Source organism: Epinephelus fuscoguttatus, linkage group LG7, assembly GCF_011397635.1.
Source record: "Epinephelus fuscoguttatus linkage group LG7, E.fuscoguttatus.final_Chr_v1".
NCBI classification, from domain to species: domain Eukaryota; kingdom Metazoa; phylum Chordata; class Actinopteri; order Perciformes; family Serranidae; genus Epinephelus; species Epinephelus fuscoguttatus.
Genome location: NC_064758.1, coordinates 33,146,299 through 33,166,197, shown reverse-complemented (window position 1 = coordinate 33,166,197; position 19,899 = coordinate 33,146,299). Strand labels below are relative to the sequence as shown.

At 41.0% G+C, this 19,899-nt stretch overlaps 1 protein-coding gene across 3 annotated transcripts in view; it reads left to right on the top strand.

Moving 5' to 3' along the window:
• Positions 1 to 19,832, top strand: part of scube3 (signal peptide, CUB domain, EGF-like 3) — a 110,139-nt gene extending 90,307 nt beyond the window's left edge. For all 3 annotated transcript variants that reach the window (XM_049580576.1, XM_049580577.1, XM_049580578.1), the window contains 14 exons: positions 259 to 375; positions 6,276 to 6,398; positions 6,553 to 6,669; positions 7,774 to 7,869; positions 7,968 to 8,084; positions 9,916 to 10,077; positions 10,286 to 10,489; positions 11,144 to 11,305; positions 11,415 to 11,582; positions 11,676 to 11,837; positions 11,922 to 12,119; positions 12,224 to 12,376; positions 16,685 to 16,764; positions 17,074 to 19,832. In XM_049580576.1, coding sequence (XP_049436533.1) covers positions 259 to 375; positions 6,276 to 6,398; positions 6,553 to 6,669; positions 7,774 to 7,869; positions 7,968 to 8,084; positions 9,916 to 10,077; positions 10,286 to 10,489; positions 11,144 to 11,305; positions 11,415 to 11,582; positions 11,676 to 11,837; positions 11,922 to 12,119; positions 12,224 to 12,376; positions 16,685 to 16,764; positions 17,074 to 17,226 — 2,012 coding nt within the window. In that variant the 3' untranslated portion in view covers positions 17,227 to 19,832. The remainder of the gene's footprint in view (positions 1 to 258; positions 376 to 6,275; positions 6,399 to 6,552; positions 6,670 to 7,773; positions 7,870 to 7,967; positions 8,085 to 9,915; positions 10,078 to 10,285; positions 10,490 to 11,143; positions 11,306 to 11,414; positions 11,583 to 11,675; positions 11,838 to 11,921; positions 12,120 to 12,223; positions 12,377 to 16,684; positions 16,765 to 17,073) is intronic.
• Positions 19,833 to 19,899: the final 67 nt, after the last annotated feature.

The window sequence follows — 19,899 nt, the reverse complement described above, 5'->3', positions numbered from 1 at the left end:
GCATCGAAATGGAAAACTGAATGACAGCAGGAGGTCAACCACTATACCAAGTACCAAACACAGGACGTCTTGCTTTCAAAAGACACTTTTTTTCCCCTGCAAAATATGATTTGACCCGTTGCAATTCATGACAAAAGATGAAAACAAAAAAAAATATGCCATGATAGGAGGATGGAAGAGTCCTGTTTGACAATCTTTTTTTGTAATTTGTTGAACTGTTTGTGAAGTTTCTAACAGCATGTCTTTCTATCTACACAGACATCGACGAGTGCTCTTTTGACCGCGCCTGTGACCACTTCTGTGTCAATTCTGCCGGCAGTTTCCAGTGCCTCTGTCATAAAGGCTACGTCCTCTACGGCCTGGCACACTGTGGAGGTGAGCCGACCACGCTCTTTCTCTTTGATGTTAATCTGTCCATCACTCTTTCTCTGCATCCCACACCTCTGTGCTAACCATTCATTAGCTGCTCTTAATGTTTGGCAGGAAAATCATAATTACACTAGAAATAGATTATTATTATTGGTAATTAAAATGTCTACTGACAGCTTATATAAAGCTCCCTACAATATTCTGTGTATAATAAAGGACAATATCAGATAGATTTAGCTGATAAATTAAAGTATTTTCAGACGACTGCTGATTAATTTTCAAACTCTGACATAGTCTTGAAGTTTGGTTTCTTACTTTTCAGGCATTGATTTTGAACCATGCTAGCAATCTGACTCTAGGGATGGCTGTGTCAGTCAAATGGTCTTTGGTTAAACTCATAAACTCATAAATAAAATTAATTAATAAAATTAATAATCAATCAACCTATTTGCATTTGCATTTTATTCTTCAAAGCTGCACATTTTATGCCATACTCAAAAAGAAAACAAAGAAGACATTGCTATTTCATTTTCGTGGTCTGCCCTGCAAAATAGTGCCCATAATTCGAAATTGATTTGGTAATCTGAGCGGCGCAGGAGAGTGACGTCAGTAAAATGAGAAAAATCAAATTCACTCGTCAATTTTAAACATATTGGAGGGCAATCCATCAAAAGAATGAAGTATTTGCACTTCATCTGAGCCTTGAGAGTTGTCCTCCTTATTGGAATATAATCATACTCAAGAAACAAACAAACAACCATTGTTGTTACAGAATCAGTGTGTTGTTTTTGTTCTAACTCTGGATGTCACAGCATCCTTAAAGAATAAAAACATTGAAAGGTCCCTGCATGCCGCTTCATTCTTGTACTATAACAAGATGTAACTAAATGACTCTGATGGATTATCCCTCTCAAGCCAGTCTGAAGTCTTTGCAAGTTGATTTTCAAATCGATTGAAATGAGCTAAAGCAGGTGGCTGCCTTGGAGGCAGGAAATCAATCAAAGAACTTTTGCTACACTGTAATGTAAAGTGTTCTGGCAATTTGTGCTGTAGTTAATGGACTAAAACATGAAAAACCACAGTTATGGTCCTTGAAGCTGGAGTATGACCATGTTCATCAAACATTAGCAGGTACCTACAGTACTCTGGTGTGGAACAGATAGCAGAGGCAGCCTTTGGTGTCAGGAGGAGGTGTGTGGGGGCGCGTCAGATCTGCCTGGCAGGCAGCAAGAGGCCCGCCAGAGCACATCAGGGTGTTGCGGCGGCCCTTTGATGGAGTGTGTATCACCAGTTAGAATCTGCTGCTGTCTCCAGCGCCTCAGGGCCTCACAGTAGTTCTGGGAGAGGCAGCGCATATGCACTCGAAATACATAGCTTTGCAGTGATTTGTTCTGTGTTTTTTTGTCTGTGGTTTGACAGGTCTACTGATCAGGAATGTTGCAACAGAATGTAGAATAAGGAATGAGACTAGAGAGCGGTAACATGTAAAGTGTGGGATCGTGAGGTCTTCACAAACACAACAGAGCAGTTATTTACACCCTCTTACTGCAACATGCCCAATTGAGGACCTTAGCATGTTTCCTACTGCCACAATCTAATAAAGGCAAAAATGCCCTTAAAAAGTGCTGGAGGAGGAACATCTTCAAGCTGTAGTTTTCAAACTTTTTAAGCTGCATGCCACCTCAGAATATACCAGGCTCTGCACAGACGAACGTTAAAAAATACAGTAGCATAGGCCTGAAGTTACCCTATTCAGCTACAGACAGTTCACTCAGAAGGCACGATTATTCCTCATCACAAGATTTTGTCGGCTGTTGTCTGCCACAGACATGCTGTGCAAAGGGGCAGCACTAGAACTGGCACTTAAACTCTTCCACACAACTCTGATACACAGCAAGGGCAAGCCCCTCATCATGTGCAGTGCAGACCTTACTGGTGCTGCTTAAGTAGCCACCAACATTTGTGCTCGATTGTCGTCCACTTCAGTCTCGACAGGTCTTCTTAAAATATTCTCCTCTTTTATCCACACTTCTCTTCCTAATACTTCCCGTTTGGGGCCATGATTGCAGTGTTTTTAAACCATTTATTTCACCTCTGCTTACACATGTCACAGTTTAGCTCGTAACTACTGTAATCATGGATGCATGCGCCAGGCCCCCAGGAAGTGCCCCAGGCTTTGAAGCCAGTTTTCGTAGTGGCCAAACAGTGGAGTTATGTCTCTCACTTGATGCCCTGTGGCCCAAAAAATTTTTTTCCTATAGACATACATTTTTATGAGCATCACAACCCCCACAAAATGACTTGTTTTGCTATCAGGATCTATTCAGTCTGGTAACATTTGGAAAGTCTGGAAAAGCAGCCCAATTGAATCAATTTATCCCTATTTAAGTGAGTTGAAAACTTAACTGGAAGTAGCCGGCTCACACAGCGTGAAAGCAGTGCCAATCATGTGGGAAATGTGTTACGCGGCAGTTAAATTTTTTGGCTTCATGCGCCACTGATCAAGTTTCATTGGAATGAATGAGGCCTCATCTCCAATGCTGTATCCAGTTCTCTTTATACACCAGTGGTGTGTGCACACTACGTTCATGAGCGTGACAACTTAGCAGGCTGATATTGAAACAAAAATATTACAGGAAAAGCAAAACTTAATCACAATTGCATTTCAGGGATATCATGGATTAAAGGCTCTTTTATACGAAAATAGATCTATTGATTTTAAATGTAACCTTCACTGCCCACATACCTCCATGTGCCCTTTGTGTTGGCATAGAAACATGCACTAGATGGCACTAGAGAGCAGAGCCAAAAACATGGCAACAGTGGAAGAGGTTGTAATAAAGTACCTTTTATCAGAGGCAGGGTTGTAGACAGTGGTGGTCTGTGAGGCCATTAAATACTTATGGACGATGAATTCTCTTCACTACATAAAGGATTTGTTCTGTTCCACCATTTTTAAAACTTCTATGTTGTTTCTTGCTTGAACGACGCAACACTGCCCCCCAGGTTTCCAGTGGTGCTGCTCCATTTTGTCTGTATCCATAAGCTTTTAGAGAACGTGCGCAAATACGGACAAAATCAGCTAATGTCTAGTTTCCACTTACGTATGTGTATGAAGACAAGGTAACTGGAAGTCCATTTATTCCTGTGGGAATGTCTGTGACATCTGATGTGCTTGCAAAACCCCTCTGTAATGTTTCTGTAATGACTTCTTATAAAAAAAAAAAAATTGAACTTTAGCGGTGGATTTCGGAAAGACCATATGACAGTGCTAGCTTATCTAACAGGCTATTTGCTTCAATTCAGTTGCCTGTTGACTGTCTAGTGAGTTTGTATGAATAAAAAGAACTTGTTTATCTAGTTTTTACACATTGTGAATCTGAGTAATGTTATTCTGCTAAAATATGGTTATTATTCATATACAGTCAGATTGTCATTATGACTCGTTCAGCCTTTCATACGTCTTTTTAATGGCATATTTCACAGAACACACCATATACCTGGCAGGTCCTGCTTTTGTCTAGGCAATGTTCCAAGCACATATACCAAATTACTGAATATTGAAAACAACAAACTTAGCCTCTCCCCCACGGCTACAGGTAGTTTCTATCACGTTTCTATCCATCCATTATTGAAATGCACTTCCTTGTGTTGGACACTAGAGGCATCAACCGTATGTTTACAGATCTAAGGGGAACCGGTCACATGTAAGTGGACACAAGGCGTAAGTACAGACAGAAGACGCTGTCCGTGTCAGCATACATATTTAACATTGAGCAAAAATGAGCCTTAACTATTTTCATTTGAAGTTTTTTGTTCAATATTTTGGAGATTGATCCACGTACCACTAGAGGAAGGGTAGACGTACCATAGATTGAGAGCCAGTGTCTTGGGGTATTATTACAGAGTCAGAGAGATGGTTGTAATGCTGCTGGATGTTATTATATTGTAAGGGCTTTTATCTCATCCACACCCTGTATGTATGTATGGTTAGAATTACACAAGCTGTATTTCGAATGGGTCCAGTGGCTTCATGGGATCCATTGCACACACAGGCAGCTGTATTAGCTGTCAGTTCGGGTAATAGAAGCACCAGAATTGGATTTGTAGGGCTTTTACTCCCATGATGGACTGTGATCAGGCCACACTGGGCTGCTGAGTGGAGAGAAGATGGTCAGGCGTAAGTGACTCTCTATACCATTGTTGAGAGGGAAGGTGATGAATGATTTCCCCCCGCTTTTCATCGGCACTGTCGGAACTGTTAGATAACCCCCGAGATTTATGGTGCTCCCCGTTGTACTTTCTCACTCCCGGCCATAACCAAGGTTATGTTATTCCCTGTGTGGTTTATCAGCTGAAATATAACTGCCAAACAATCCAGAAAGCTGTGCTCAGTGTTTAACAATAGACTCACCCTAAACAAACCCAATTAGGTCAGTGACCTGCTGTCAAGCATTGTGCCAAGGACTGTCAACATTCCTCCCAAGTGAGAGTGTATCCAGCCATTCTCCGTCTCAGCCAGCAGAACAAGCCGCTCATTTTTGCTTATCTGGTAAGAAAACAGAGTTGGAACTGTTGTGACTAAATACTTTTCAAATTTACCTTATTTGATCCTGCCAGCATTGGCCACAACAGGAATGCTTTCCTCTGGTGCTGACACATGTATGTGTGCATAGATCTAAGACAGACAGAAGTTTAAACCCTGAAAACCACACAGAGATTAAGCTGATATCTCAACAATTCCATGTGTCCAGATTGCATTCAGGGAAAATTCCTCTAAAAACTCAAATTACGATGTTTGGACTGGGAATTGCTGATGCTGATGAATAAGTACACAAAAGTGATTAAAATTTACAGATGACAACATTTCCATGAACTCCCCCCAAACCATCCCGAAATTCCTCACAAATTATACAAAGCAACTGTTGAGTCTAAACGTCAATTTGTCTTTTTTGTTTTCCTCCTTCTTGACTCATCTCCTCTGTAAGAACACACAGAGAATAAAGGCTCTGGAGAAAGGTCAGATCATGTCTATTTGGTTACATTTCAAGTATGGGAGGAACAAAGAAGTCAAAACAAGAGTTCCTGGCAGATGAGCTGCTCTGCCATCAGATATTCATTAGAGTTCTTTGTCCTTTAAATTGAGTGCTTTGATGCAGAGGATAAGCAGTGCACCTCTCGTAACATTTCCAAGCAGCTCTGGCTACACGTCGCTGTTGATGAAGTCATCATCCTCTTCAGGGAGAGCAGAGGCATGTCGACTGTTTTTATTCAGGGTGAATAATTGAATGAGACAAGGAAGAGCATTTCATATCAGAGGGCCAGATCATCAATCACTGCCATTATCTCAGTCTCTGCCCCGATGTCTCCGCCACTTGTCCGCAGCCTGCCGCATCCTCAGCTCTACCCACTAAACTGATTTTCTGTCTGGCGTCGATGGCTGCGAGCCTGCATCTGGATCCCGGATGCTTTAAGTGGTTTTAGCTCAGCATGTGTTTGAAAAGGTGATTATAATTTACTGCTCACCACAAGTCTTCCACACTGAAAGAGCAAAGACGTTTTGACCATGAAATTGAATGTGGCGACATCAAAACGAAGAATCACTCCTGTTTACACGCGAACACATTAATCTTCCTAGAATGTGGCTCTGTGACAGGATGAAGTGATCTGACCTCTCAGGAACTCCTCATTCACAGCTGGGCTGGTTCTTAATAAGCCAGTTTCTCTTTTCGTTTTAGTCAACAAAATTGACTCCAGATCTCTTTTAACGGAGCACATTGTTTCTCAGCGTCAATGAAAATCCTTTTCCTCATTTTATATTTTAGAGAAGGTGTGTCCAGGTAGTCCTTGTAGTGACACTTCTGTGTGACCACTAAATGTCTATATGTCAAAATATTTATTCACAGATATTGATGAATGCAGTATAAACCGTGGAGGTTGTAAATACGGCTGCATCAACACTCTGGGGAGCTACGAGTGTACCTGTCCACCAGGGTACAAGCTGCACTGGAACAGGAAGGACTGTATTGGTACGTAGCAGCACTGCCCCCGTGTGGTGAATCTACTGACACACTCAAAGCACATCAGTGTCCTTATACTGGAGCCTTGGTGATTTCGCGCTCTCTGTCAGCTTTCTTTACCAACAGTGTGTGTGACTCTGTGTGGGTTTTTATTTTCCCTCAGAGCTGGTGAAATGTCCTGTCGGGCTGGTGGCACCAAAGGCCACTCTGACCTGCAGCAAAACGGGCAAGAAAGAGAGCTGCTCTCTCACCTGTGCCTCTAAGGCTCACTATCTGGCAGGTATGTCACAAAACAGAAGTCTTTAAGGTTCAAGTGTGTAAGATTTAGGGGGATATATTGGCAGAAATGTAATAATAATAATAATAGTAAACTTTATTTGTTTTGCACTTTTAAAAACACATTTATAAATAGCTTTTGGGGACAGATGCAATAGTATACACCATTATCAACAGCAATAATATTGATAAAACATTGAACAAAAAATTGAAGGAGGTCGCTGGTGGTCAGGTCCCGGTGGTCCAACTGCTTGGAACTCTGGGAACTCAGGGCTCCCAGCAGATCCAGGATCTGCAGAACGCTAGTCACCAGAGTCTGCTGGTCGAGAACCATCAGGCATTACTGCTGCAGAAGTCCGGCATCGCCACCCAGCTGCAGGAACTCACCAAGATACCTGCCACGTCGACACTCACTGCTGCCTGCCAATGAGATCCTCCGATTGTACTGACAGCGGAAAATGTTCTGAGCCAATAAGATCGAGTTGGTAACGAGCACCCCCAACTCTAGCCGTTTGGTCTTAGAGGGCCCAGAACCTCTTTTTTTGGGGCATGTTTCTGGCGAAATTATGTAAACGCAAATATCAGGGCACTACAATGGCATTAATAGTCATACAAGTGTGAAAGTTGTATCCTGACACAAAGGGCGAAGTAGCAAAATAGAATTCTGGGGCTTGCTGCTATGTCATTACAAAATATCACACACAACATCCCCAAAACAAATGACTATCCGTTTGACTAATTCTCATCAAAAATTATTATTTTCATCACTTTGTGTTTAATGTTACTGCTTCACTTGTACATAGAAAACTTCCCAATTTCATAAGCTTCAGTTTGAGCCCAAGTTGATCTTTCTATCTTGAAAATTACACTTGCTTTGGCCTAAATTTGTCACTGTACCTCAAATCAAAGAAAGCAGAATTTTCATATTTCAAATATAGGCTAACAGGAAATGACATTGAAAAAACTTCTAACCAGAAGTTTCAGCTGGTTGCAATTTGCAGTCCTCACCACTAGATGCCGCTAAATCCCCCTAAATTTTACACACTGTTCCTTTAATTAAAAATGTATTGCTGCTTAACTTGTTTTGTTTGTGTGTGACCTTTTGCAGAGTCTGACAACAGCTACTCAGTCAGCTGTGGTATCCCCATCCTCAGAGGGAAGTCTCCTGCCAGGCTCAACTCCAGCAGCAGTCAGAGCTGCATAGGTTCGCTGATTTCTAGAATCAAACACTTCTCAACACTCAGTCGGTCACTGTTTGATGTTACTGTGTGCTCCTACCCACTGTGCTCTGTTTGTCTGTAGAGACTCTGGCCCCTCCAGTGAAGCAGACGGCGTCTTTCAAGATTAAAAACGCCAAATGTCACCTGCACCCGAAGCTGACCGGAAGGACAGAGGACAGAGGACGGACACTTGGACCAGGTCTGTCTTCATCTGTTTGCATATGCTATTATTTATAGAAATCTAAAGGGGTGTACAGTGTAGTTTAGAGCTGAAACTATACATTTAGTGGCAATTTTTATTTTGATAAATTAATTGTTTTAATAATTTCTCAAGCAAAAATGCCCAACAGCTGGTGCCAGCTGCGTAAATGGGAGGATTTGCCATTTTTCTTTGTCATATAAGATATATATTTTTGGTTTTTATACTGTTGCTGTGACCAGACAAGTAATTTGGTTCCTTTTCTTTTCTTTTCTTTTCTTTTTTTAAGCATTAATGTTTATTGAGTTTGTGCATACAACCACAAGTAGTATATATATTAATTCAGGACTTTTTTTATACAGTCAGAAGATAGAGAAAAAAAACAAAATTTACAAATGTTCATTATCGAAGAAGGTCATATATGTATCTGTTCTTAGTGCTATATTGTTGGAAGCTGGACTTGCTTGAGTTTCTTGAAGACGTTTCACCTCTCATCCAAGAAGCTTCTTCAGTTCTAAAGGACAGGTGCAGGGTCGCAGGCTTTAAGCCTTGTGTGGATGTGAGCCCTTACAGAGTCATTGAGGTCACATGTGAGTCATTGACCCACCCGGTCATCATGTGAAAGAACTGAAGAAGCCTCTTGGATGAGAGGTGAAACATCTTCAAGAAACTTAAGTTGCAAACGATAGAGCACTTAGGATTACCATGACCTGGATGACTGAGAATCTTCACCAACATATTAATCTAGTATCTTGAAGTTTAAACATCAGTTAGTCCATGAGCATTTTCCGCTGTGTCATAAACCATTCATTTCTTCTATTTACTATCAAAAACATTTTCTCTATTTTCTCTATTTTAAACCATTTTTCTATAGTAGGGGGGTCAGTCTTGTCCCACATCCTTGTGATTGCCTTTTGCTTGTGATCACTAATATCTTGGGTAAATGTCTTTAATCATCAATGACACAATCATTTATATTTAAAAGGTACATAACTTTGCATCCCTTAGGTCCTGCATCTACCAGAATTTGGGGATGCATAGTAATATCGGTACGTCATCTGTATCAGGCAATATTGGCTTTAAAATGCGATCAGAATTGGCCAACATGCTTTTTCTTAATGTGCACAATGAATGAATATCACATACACTGAAAAGTATTGTATGTCATGTCTCCATCTGCTGGTGGGCCATCATGATAAGAGTGTACATGCACAATATGATGTTAATTCCACTATAGAAGAGACGTCTATCTATATCAGCATATCGGATATCAGCAAAAATTCCAATATTGTGTATCTGTACCAGAATTTCTTTAATTGTAACATTCACACTGACCCAGAATGAGTGTAATGTGTGACATTCCCCCCAAAAATGTGTGGGTGGGTTCATCTGTTCCCATGTATCTGCCAAGATGATTGTTGTGAACCAGCTTGTTGACTCTTTATTTTATTTGTAATGAGGTAGCAGGTTAGATTTTTCCACCCAAACTTCCTTCATATCCTTGAATGTGTAGTGGTGTGCTGTGTTCTGCACAAACATCAGTTTGGTTCTGGCAAACTACATTGTGTATATTTATAATTTTCTGATATTTTACAGACAAAACAAATTAGTCTATAAATCAAGAAGATAATCAGAAGATGAATTAATAAAGAAAACAATAATTAGCCCCAATATATGTAAATATGTAATAAAATGTATTTAGTATCCTTGTGTCGTATCTGCTACCCTTGAGTCAAAGCTCCCAAGAAACTATAGACCTTCACTGTCAAACATTCATCAACATTAAATATTATTGTGTGATTGGAGTTTACTAATATCGTGCTGTCCACAGGAGGGAGTCAGCCCTGCAGCAACTGCCTGGTGACATTTGTTAATCTCAAATGTGACTCTTCTAAGAAAGCTAAAGGGCGACGTGCTCGTAACCCCGCCAACAAAGAAGTGACACGCATTACTTTGGAGCTGGAAGCTGAGGTCAAACCCGGAGACACTACAGGTCAGACATCTCATTAAAATCAGTACCTTTACAGCAGTTTCTGCCTGTGTTGACCTTGTGCTTATGTGACTGTACAGCCAACAGATTATTTATGCAACCTAAATGTCCAGCACATGGTAATATCTCATTTTTAAGATTGAATCTAAATATGTGATTTTAGGATCTCTGTGTACTTGTGACTGAAACTGTTTTACTGACCCTTAAACAGGGAGCTGCAATCTGAGCTGCCTGAGACAACGCATGGAGAAGCAGGTTAAGACGTATATCAAGGCTCTGAAGAAGTCCATCAACCAGGAGCGCTTCCTGATCCGAGTCGCTGGTTTGGAATACGAGGTGGCACAGAAACTTCCGCAGGCTGCTCCCATTCAGGAGAACTGCGGCCCAGGCTGGGAGAGAGACAATGGCCGATGTGGTAAGACCAGAGACCGGGAGTGTTAGATGAGCTGTTTTACTGTGAGGTCTAAATGTATTAGATTAAAGAACTAAAAGAACAATGACCGTTTCCTGAATGTAATATAACCCAAGTGAAGATAAGATAGAAATGTATTTATTGGGAGGGAAATTGTTGTGCAGCAGTTACAGTACAAAGTAGAAAAGAGTGCAAATATCAAAATATATACAATGGAAAAAACACAAACAGGTTAACAATAAGGATGACATGTATGTGAAGTGACCTATAGCTATGTATGTACAATATCAAGTCTTAATTTATGGTGTCATAATCTGCATTAATGTCTTGTGAGACAGTAGTATATACTCAGTGTCCACTTTATTAGGGACACCTGCACAGTTAAATGAATTCTAATACAACTGTCCTTCCTAAAAGTCAACTGTCAGGAAGACGTTTACAGTATGTTCAGTTTTTGTTTACATTATCATAATGGTGTTATTTTAAATTATACATTTTAGCATTGAGTTTGTAGTTTATCTAAACTGATAAACAGCACTACAGGGAAGAGGAAAAATATGTATTTTTGATTTTGAAGTGAACTGTCCCTTATATCTTTGAACTGATTAAAGTGAAGTGTGTCCTCTCTGACCGGAGCCGTTGTCGATATTCTCTCAGTCAGATGCTCATCGGGGTCTTACTACCATGGTGAGCAGGAGCGCTGTGTCCAGTGTCCGCCCGGCACTTTCCAGGAGAAGGAGGGGCAGCTGGCCTGTGACCTCTGCCCCGGCAGTGACGGCCACGGGCCTGTCGGGGCACGAAACATCTCCTCCTGTGCAGGTAGCCTAGTTTAAACTCTCAGGCACAATGTGAAACATGTATTCCTGATCCTGTGAGAGGCTGATGTCCTTAGTAAACCCTCTCTCCCTGCTCTGCAAATCTAATCTAGGCCAGTGTCATACGGGGTATTTCTCCAGCGATGGGTTCAAACCCTGTCAGCCATGCCCACAGGGCACCTACCAACCAGATTTAGGACGGACCCTTTGCTTCCCCTGTGGGGGAGGACTGGGCACCAAGCGGGAAGGTGCCAGCTCCTTCCATGATTGTGAAGTCAAAGGTCAGCTTGTGCTCTTTTTAATCACTCAGTAAATACTCAAATAATTTGCCAAACTTTTCCCACTTAATGTACATTGTCATGTCTACCCTGCAGTTCAGTGTTCTCCGGGTCATTACTACAACACCACGGTACACCGGTGTATCCGCTGCCCAGTGGGGACGTACCAGACTGAGTTCAGACAGAACTACTGCATTTCCTGCCCTGGCAACACCACCACAGATTTTGATGGTGCCACAAGTGTCTCGCAATGCAAGAGTGAGTATGAAAATTACTGTTTTGAGTTTCCAGATTTCTTAATTATGAGCTGGAGATTAATTTGTTTTGTTGGTGTATGTCTAGACAGGCAATGTGGTGGTGAGATGGGTGAATTCATGGGTTACATTGAGTCACCTAACTATCCCGGGAATTACCCTGCTAATGTGGAGTGTATCTGGAACATCAACCCGCCCAGCAAGCGCAAGATCCTGATTGTGGTGCCGGAGATTTTCCTGCCCTCGGAGGATGAGTGCGGAGATGTGCTGGTTATGAGGAAGAACTGTGAGTGTCTCTCTGTCTGGTCGATGTGTCAGTGGGATTTAGGATTTATAACTGTGTCATACAAACCTGATTAGTCACCATTGTCCTTTCTGTGCCCCTGCCAGGGTCGGCCACATCCATCACCACCTACGAGACGTGTCAGACATATGAGCGGCCCATTGCCTTCACCGCTCGCTCCAGACGTCTCTGGATTAACTTCAAGTCCAATGAGGCCAACAGCGCCAGAGGCTTTCAGATCCCCTATGTTACTTATGATGGTACGTAGCCAGCTCATTTATCACACTAGCTGCGTATATACACCTATCTGTCTTCTCTTTGTGTGTGCTTGTGTTTCTATTGTTCACAAAAATTCTTCAGTTTCCTAAAATTGAATTTCAACTTTAATTAAAGTTCTGACTTCAATATGTCATAAAAACTTTATTTATATAGCATTTTTAAAGCCAGTTACACAGAACATCACAAGATGAAATAAAATACAAAATTATTATTTTACAAATAAATATATTACAAAAAATATAAAATACAAATAATTAAAAATGTATTTAATTAGACTTAAAAGAACAAATACGGTGGAAGCACACCACTATTAAATTGATATTTCGTAATATTAGGATCAGGCAAAAAAAAATTGGAAGATGATATATATATTTTTTTTTTTTACTTTGCATTTAGAGAATAAATTCAAACTTTAATATGATTTGCAGGCACAAGAAAAACTAAATCGGAGGAGGAAGATTTGTTTTGCATTTTGAGAATAAAGTCAAAATTTTGTGAATAAAATCAGCTCCTTTCGGTCCATCAAGTTGTGTCTTGTGATGCAATCATATGACATATCCTCCCTGTATTTGAATCAGTCGTCACCACAGATACCCTAACCATACATCCGTCCATTACCAGCTATTGCAGACTGCACAAATGCAGTCACCCCCTCCAAATTTGTGGTTTCTCCTTCTGCAATTTTCAGCACAGTCTCTTTAAAGCCCTAATACCTATTACCAGATTGTGAATTTGCATTAAAGAGAAACAATCTTCTTGTTAATAAAACCAATTCTGAAGTACAGTTTCACGAATTCATGCACACAAAGCATTTTGTAGAGGCAGCTGTCAACACTAACGCTAGTAGTTTAATATATTCTCAAAAGTTCGACTTTAAAAAAGGTATACTATGCAGGAATCCAGCTCGCCAGTGAAAGTAAGCGCCATACCCAGATTCTCATTTGGCATTTCACCTCACTATATTTGCATGTTCTTACTGCAGTGTATCTCTTGGATGCTTGCTGCTTACAGGCTGGCAGCTGGTTGCTACGTTTTTATTAAGCCCTGACCTTATCCAAGCGCCGGAGGTGCACGCCCATAAACATCCTGAACTCAGAAAATAACAAGAAAATACAGGCAGAGGGTCTCTGAATAAATATACATTACCACAAACTGAGAGTGGGGTTTAAGTTATGATTAGAAGGGATTACTTCTTTGAGTCTGTACGTTGTTTTTGTTGTTTTCTTAAGGAAAATCCTGCACAGTATCTTAAATGTTGAGGGATCTGATCTTCTCAAAATGCATTTGCCCCCTTAGCACCCAGCCCTAAGACTCTTCCATACAGAATAAAACAACCAGAGTAACAGACATTTCTCAGAACTTTGAGCATCAAAGTAATTTTGTCCACTGCATTGTATGTGGACAAACGTCAAAATCTCAGAGTTACAAAGTGTATGTTACAAAGTGTATGTTACACTGTAGATTTAAAATTAAAGCTTCAGTTGGTAACCTTTAAAAAAATAACTGCCACATTTGCTGAAACTGTCACGACATCCACACAATAGTAAATAAGACGGTGTGTGAAAAAAAAAAAAAACTTGTTACTCAGCATTGTCCTGGTGCCTGTAATGGCATTTGCAAAATTCTACGGCACTTGAAGGAAAACAATCAGTCAGAGTCGAGGAGCCTCTAACGCAGCTGTCAGTCACTGCTTGTGAACTGTGGTCAAACTGTCAAACTAGGCAGCGCTCATTAAATATGAATCAAGATTCTGTATCTGTATCACCTATTTCTATCTCAGATGTTTTCAGAAACGTATTGTAGTGTACTGTTTAGCTGTAAATGAGAGAGTCTGTGTTCTGTTGAAAACTGTTATGCCAAAACCGACTGCCGCCATATATCATATATCATGTGTCATATTTGATCAGCGCTGCCTAGTTTGACCGCAGTTTACAAACAGTGATTGACATGACTGACCGCAGCATTAAGCTAAAAAATACACTGGCACCTCCCCCTGGACGCATCGCACTGCAGCTATTCAACAGACGACCACACATAGTTCTTACTACTTTTACTGAGAAAGATTTCACCTCTGCGTTAGCTTAAAATCACGTGTGGAGAATCCCTAATTAAACTTGATTGCTCACCTGAAGAGCTGCTCCCCAGAGCTATGACTTGCCAGACAATATCTTTTTGGTAATCGTCTTTATAATGACAGGATCAGGGGTCTTTTAGCTCGGGATATTTCTTGTCTCTTGTCAACCAGTCTTTGTCAGACATGAGACAGCGACAGAGTTCTCTTTATGCATCCATGGTGAAGAAAGGAGTCGAGCTGGTATGGGAGCTGGTACAGTATGTACAAGCAGAGAGTGAGTGAGGGGAAAATGCAATTAATTCTGGGGGCAGCGAGGCTGGTAATAGGACAGTGGTGTAAAGTGCCATGAGGCAGCAAGGCCAGGGGTCCGTCCCAAGTCTCTTAAATTACTGCTAGTTATCTTACCTAGCCGACTTTGCTAGCTGTTTAGCCCCTCCCACCTGGGAAAAAATGTGAGGAGCTAGCGCTAGGAGCAATGAGCGAGCATTGTCGGTAAAAAGACATGAGACGTCCTTTCCACTGAAGCGTCACGTGAAGCGACGTCCATTCCTGATGACGGCGGCACTGCTGGATCTGCTCCGTAAAGCAGCCAGCATCTGGCGTTACTATGGGTACATCCCAGGTCTCATTATATTCACTGACCAAAACAGTAACCCCCACGCCCTGGTCCTCTGGTCACACACTTTTGCATGTATTACCATTGTTATTCAGTCATTTGCCGAAGTTTGTGCAATTACAGAACGGTCTGTAGCCCTGCTATTCCACTGTCACTGTGATGAGCATCATTATTACTATCATCATCATTATTATCATTATTATTAAATCCACTCGGCATCATTCAACAAGTCAGCTGCTGAGTGAATAAGACATATCAGACCTGTCAGTCTGCCTCAATCAGTCAGTTTTATATATCTATATCACAAATCACAATTTGCCTCACAGGGCTTTACAGCATACGACGTCCCTTTGTCCTTAGGACCCTCACAGCTGATCAGGAGAAACTCCCCAAAAAACCCTTTAACAGGGAAAAACGGTAGAAACCTCACGGAGAGCAACTGAAGAGGGATCCCTCTTCCAGACGTGCAATAGATGTCATACAGAACAGGTCAACATAATACATTAACAGTAATCCATATGAGAGAGAGAGAGAGAGAGAGAGAGAGAGAGAGATATATATGCAGGACAGACGGTAATGACAGTAGCTTACAACAACATTAATGAAAGTAATAATATTAATAATTAATATTACATTATTCCACTCACATGACATGCAGGACAATTAATGATGGGCAAATGTGTTTGTGTGTGTGTGTGCATGCGTGCGTGCTGTTACATCAACACTTGTGGTTCTGGACATGAGCAGCTGCACATTTAACAGCCACACGTCACCGACAGTCCGCTGAACACCGCAACGGGTTGTGAATGAAATAAACTTAATTACAACATGACAGTTTTGCACAAAATATCATTAACGTTACTCTTTGTAGTCACGTAGGCATGTGAATTACAGCATTTCTTTGCAAAGAATGCATGTAACGGGTACACTTGCGCTGTTTCTCCGCCATCTCGTTCAAATGTGCCAGATGTAGAGGGCGGGTATTTATACGTCATGGCGTTCAGCTGAAAAACTCTTCCAGATAGGAAGCTCTCGACCATCCTAGCTCGTAGCTGCTTAAAGCTTGCTGCTAGCTCCCAGCGCTAGCTCCTCGCTGCACAAATAAGAGACTTGGGATGGCCTAGAAGATGGTGGACCTCGAACAACTTCTGGTTCAAGCGAGGAGCTAGCAGTAGCACTATAAAATTAAGAGACTTGGGACGGACCCCAGGAGTGCAGACATGTGTCTAGCCACTGCCGATGTGAGGTTGTACATTGGAAATAATAGGGGCTGTTTTTTGATTCGCTGTTGGTGTGCTGTCAGGTCTTTAGAGACTCCCTGGCTCTAATTGGTTGTTTATGTTCAGATGCTGTGGACACTTGCAAATGCCATCAAAAACATCAGCAAATAAAACAATTTTTATAAAAGTTACCAACTGCATCTTTAAACGGTCTGTATTAATGTCCAACAGGTGATAAGTCAAAGAATTTCTCAACATGTTTTTGACACAGCCTATTATTTATTTCACCACCTAACTTGTTGTGAACACACACAGCCTGTTTATATCATTTCATAACATGTCAAGTTATAATTGTGTCTCGTGTTTCTTTTAAATTCAGAGGACTATGAACAGCTGGTAGAGGACATAGTGCGAGATGGAAGACTCTACGCCTCAGAAAACCATCAAGAAATCCTCAAGGTTAGCAGATCTTCTTCTCACTATGTTCATTTCATGTTGGTACAGAAGACCACCTGTGAGAGGTGACTCAGTCAACCAATAATCTGTACCTTTAAGATGTTATTAGGATACACAAAGCTGTTGCCAACAAACAGTAGTACTTGCATGAGTCAGACGAATATTGAAAAGATCTGCTAATGTCGTCATGTAGTAGGTGTGCAATTTGTTTTCCAACCTTGGGTAATAGCCTCAAATGTTACTCAAACTATTATTAAGGATGACGATATGCATTGAAGTGTGGTGTTCACACCCGTCTGTTCTTCCCCACAGGATAAAAAACTGATTAAGACTCTTTTTGATGTGCTGGCTCACCCAAACAACTACTTTAAGTACACCACTCGGGAGTCCAACGAGATGCTTCCTCGCTCCTTCATTCGCCTCATAAGCAGCAAAGTGTCGGCTTTCCTGCGGCCATACAAGTAAAGCTCGCACAGCTGCTGAAGCACCGGATCGTGACCCCCACCTCCTCCCCCCTGACATCCCCCTCCACCTTACAGGCCACATCCCACAACTCTCACAGGACTTAAGAACATACTAGTATGTTTACACTCTCTTATTTTCCATAGGCTTTGACAATAAACACTATGCAGACCTGAGAAATACTGACAATTTGTGTTTTAGGTTTTTTTTTTGGCAGTTTGCATTCAGCGCAGGTCTGCAGTCCCGAGCTCAAGCATTTAGTGGGGATGTAGAGTACGTGAGTGGGTTTGGTTTCTGTTGTGCAATGCAACCACAAAAAACAAACAATAGAAACGCCTATTTCAGACAGTAGGAGTGACGTTTTGTGTGCGCGGTTTGAGCTTGATCAAGCTTGTCATTGTATTTGCTAAAATGAGCGGTGTGAGTTCCAGCTCCAACTCCTACCATTAAGTATGACTGTAAGTGTTGTGTAAGTGTTGTGTAACCCTGGTTCCATCTTCAGTGTCTGTGTGCTGTCCTCGAGGAGGAGCAGTTGTTCAATTCATGTCGCAGCTGCGTTCCAGGTCATTCAAAGCCTTACTATATTTGAGCTCTTAGAGCAGTTTCCAAGGGTTTTACTGTTAAAACAGTTAATCTATGTTTTGTTCCATCTGTCTAGACTGTGCTGACGTTTTCCAACCTTAAGATTATTTCTGTTGCTCTTTTATTTTTTTCAACTCAAAGCAAATACAAACAGGTGGTTTATCGTTCCAGGAACATAGTGGACATTTGGGAGATGAATAACAAACTTATAATTGTGAGAGCCACAGAAATGAGATAATGTGATGTCTAGTGGAACATGTCTCAGAGAGAGGGAGAGGGAGAGGGAGAGAGAGAGAGAGAGAGAGAGAGAGAGAGAGAGAGAGAGAGAGAGAGAGAGAGAGAGAGAGAGAGAGAGAGAGAGAGAGAGAGAGAGAGAGAGAGAGAAATGTCTTTGAGGGACATTATGTTTGCTGCTTCTTTTAAAAGGTCACTTTAATTCTTCAATCTCATATTGTCTTTCTGATGTACTCGACACACTAATAGTCTCTAGGTTTAAAACTAAAGGAAGCTCCACGCCTGAAATACTTTAGTTCTTACACACAGTAAGTTGATAATCTCACATCGTCTGTCTGTGGACTACCAGTTTTATCGTGTTTTTATTTCAATCTTGTAAATAATGAAAATAAATTAGACGAGGGTTGAATTCTTTAATCCTAAATTTCTTTACGCAGGACCCGTAAAATCACTTTCTGCCCCACCAGTCTCAAATCCAAAGACACCCAGTGACCCCTTCAAACACCCCGCTCATGTTTTGTTCTGTCCCAATGAAGACAGCTCTTCCAAAGACCGCCCAAAAAAAGGGGCGGGTCACTTTGTTTTGTGCACTAAATTTAAAGCCCATCATCCTACCTTTTGAGTACAAAGTGCAATGAATAAAAACACATCTCAATTTTCTTACACACTATTGAGACCCACAATGAAGCTTGTGAAATGTGTTTAAGGCTGCATTCTTGTTGAGACTCACTGTATTAAATATTTATCAGTCACAATGGGCAGAAGATGTTTAGGTTTCAACGTGTAACTGCTCTTATCCAGAGAAACACAAAAAAAATATGTATAGTGTCAAAAAAATGTAATAAAAACTGAGTATTTCGTGTGTAAAAAAAATATTCTTTGAGTTCAAAACAGCGACCAAAACAGGGTAAAATGATTTAAGTTTTAAAAATCTAACACTTTGCTTCATGTCAGGATTTGCTAAGTAGTTAAAGGAAATGTTCAGTGTTTTGGGAAATACGCCTACTCGCTTTCTTTCTGGAGATTAAATGAGGCTGACACCACTCTCATCTGATCAGTAAATATAAAGCTACCGCCATGAGACCGTTAGCTTAGCACAAAGACTGGAAACAGCTAGCATGGCTCTGTTCAACAGGTAAATAAATCTGCCTGCCAGCACCTCGAAAACTCACTAATCAACACATTACATCTTGTTTGTTTAATCACTACAGTAACTTAAATGTTAAAATGCAGGGGTTTTTGTAGCACTACTTCTAGGGAGTTGCCTAGCAACCTCAAAGACTCCAGCACCGCACTGGGTTGCACCAGCTACAAGCGAGTTCAAACTTACCCCGGTTTGAACGTAAATCAGTGTAACATTGGTTGGAGTTAACGTGCTACTAACATTTTAAGGTTTGCACCAACTGAAATACAGCCACGTTAAATCTTACACCTAGCCCTTGGTAGGTTTAAAGTCCTCCATAAAATAGAGGTTGTCATTCTGTATAGTTTTGAAACGTGGGATAACTGGAGTATGAGGAGCTAATTATACCGGCTGTTTTGTATCGGCAACATGTTTTTTGTGAAAGAATAAACCCTCGGTGATCTTATGTCATTTATACTCAATAGAAATGCTAGAAATAGAACGGGGGTTTCTGTAAACATGCAAAATCAAGTGCGTACGCATAAAATAACACAAGTAAATGGACAATAACAAATATCCTCTGCAAGCAGATAGAGGTATAATTATAGATGAAAACTACACCATTTCTAACAATTTGCCAGTGTAGGTAATCATGATGCGTTCGTTATAACATTACAATTTCATCTGCCTAGCAGTGCTTTTCACTGATTGGCCACAGGAAGTGAAAATGTCATTTT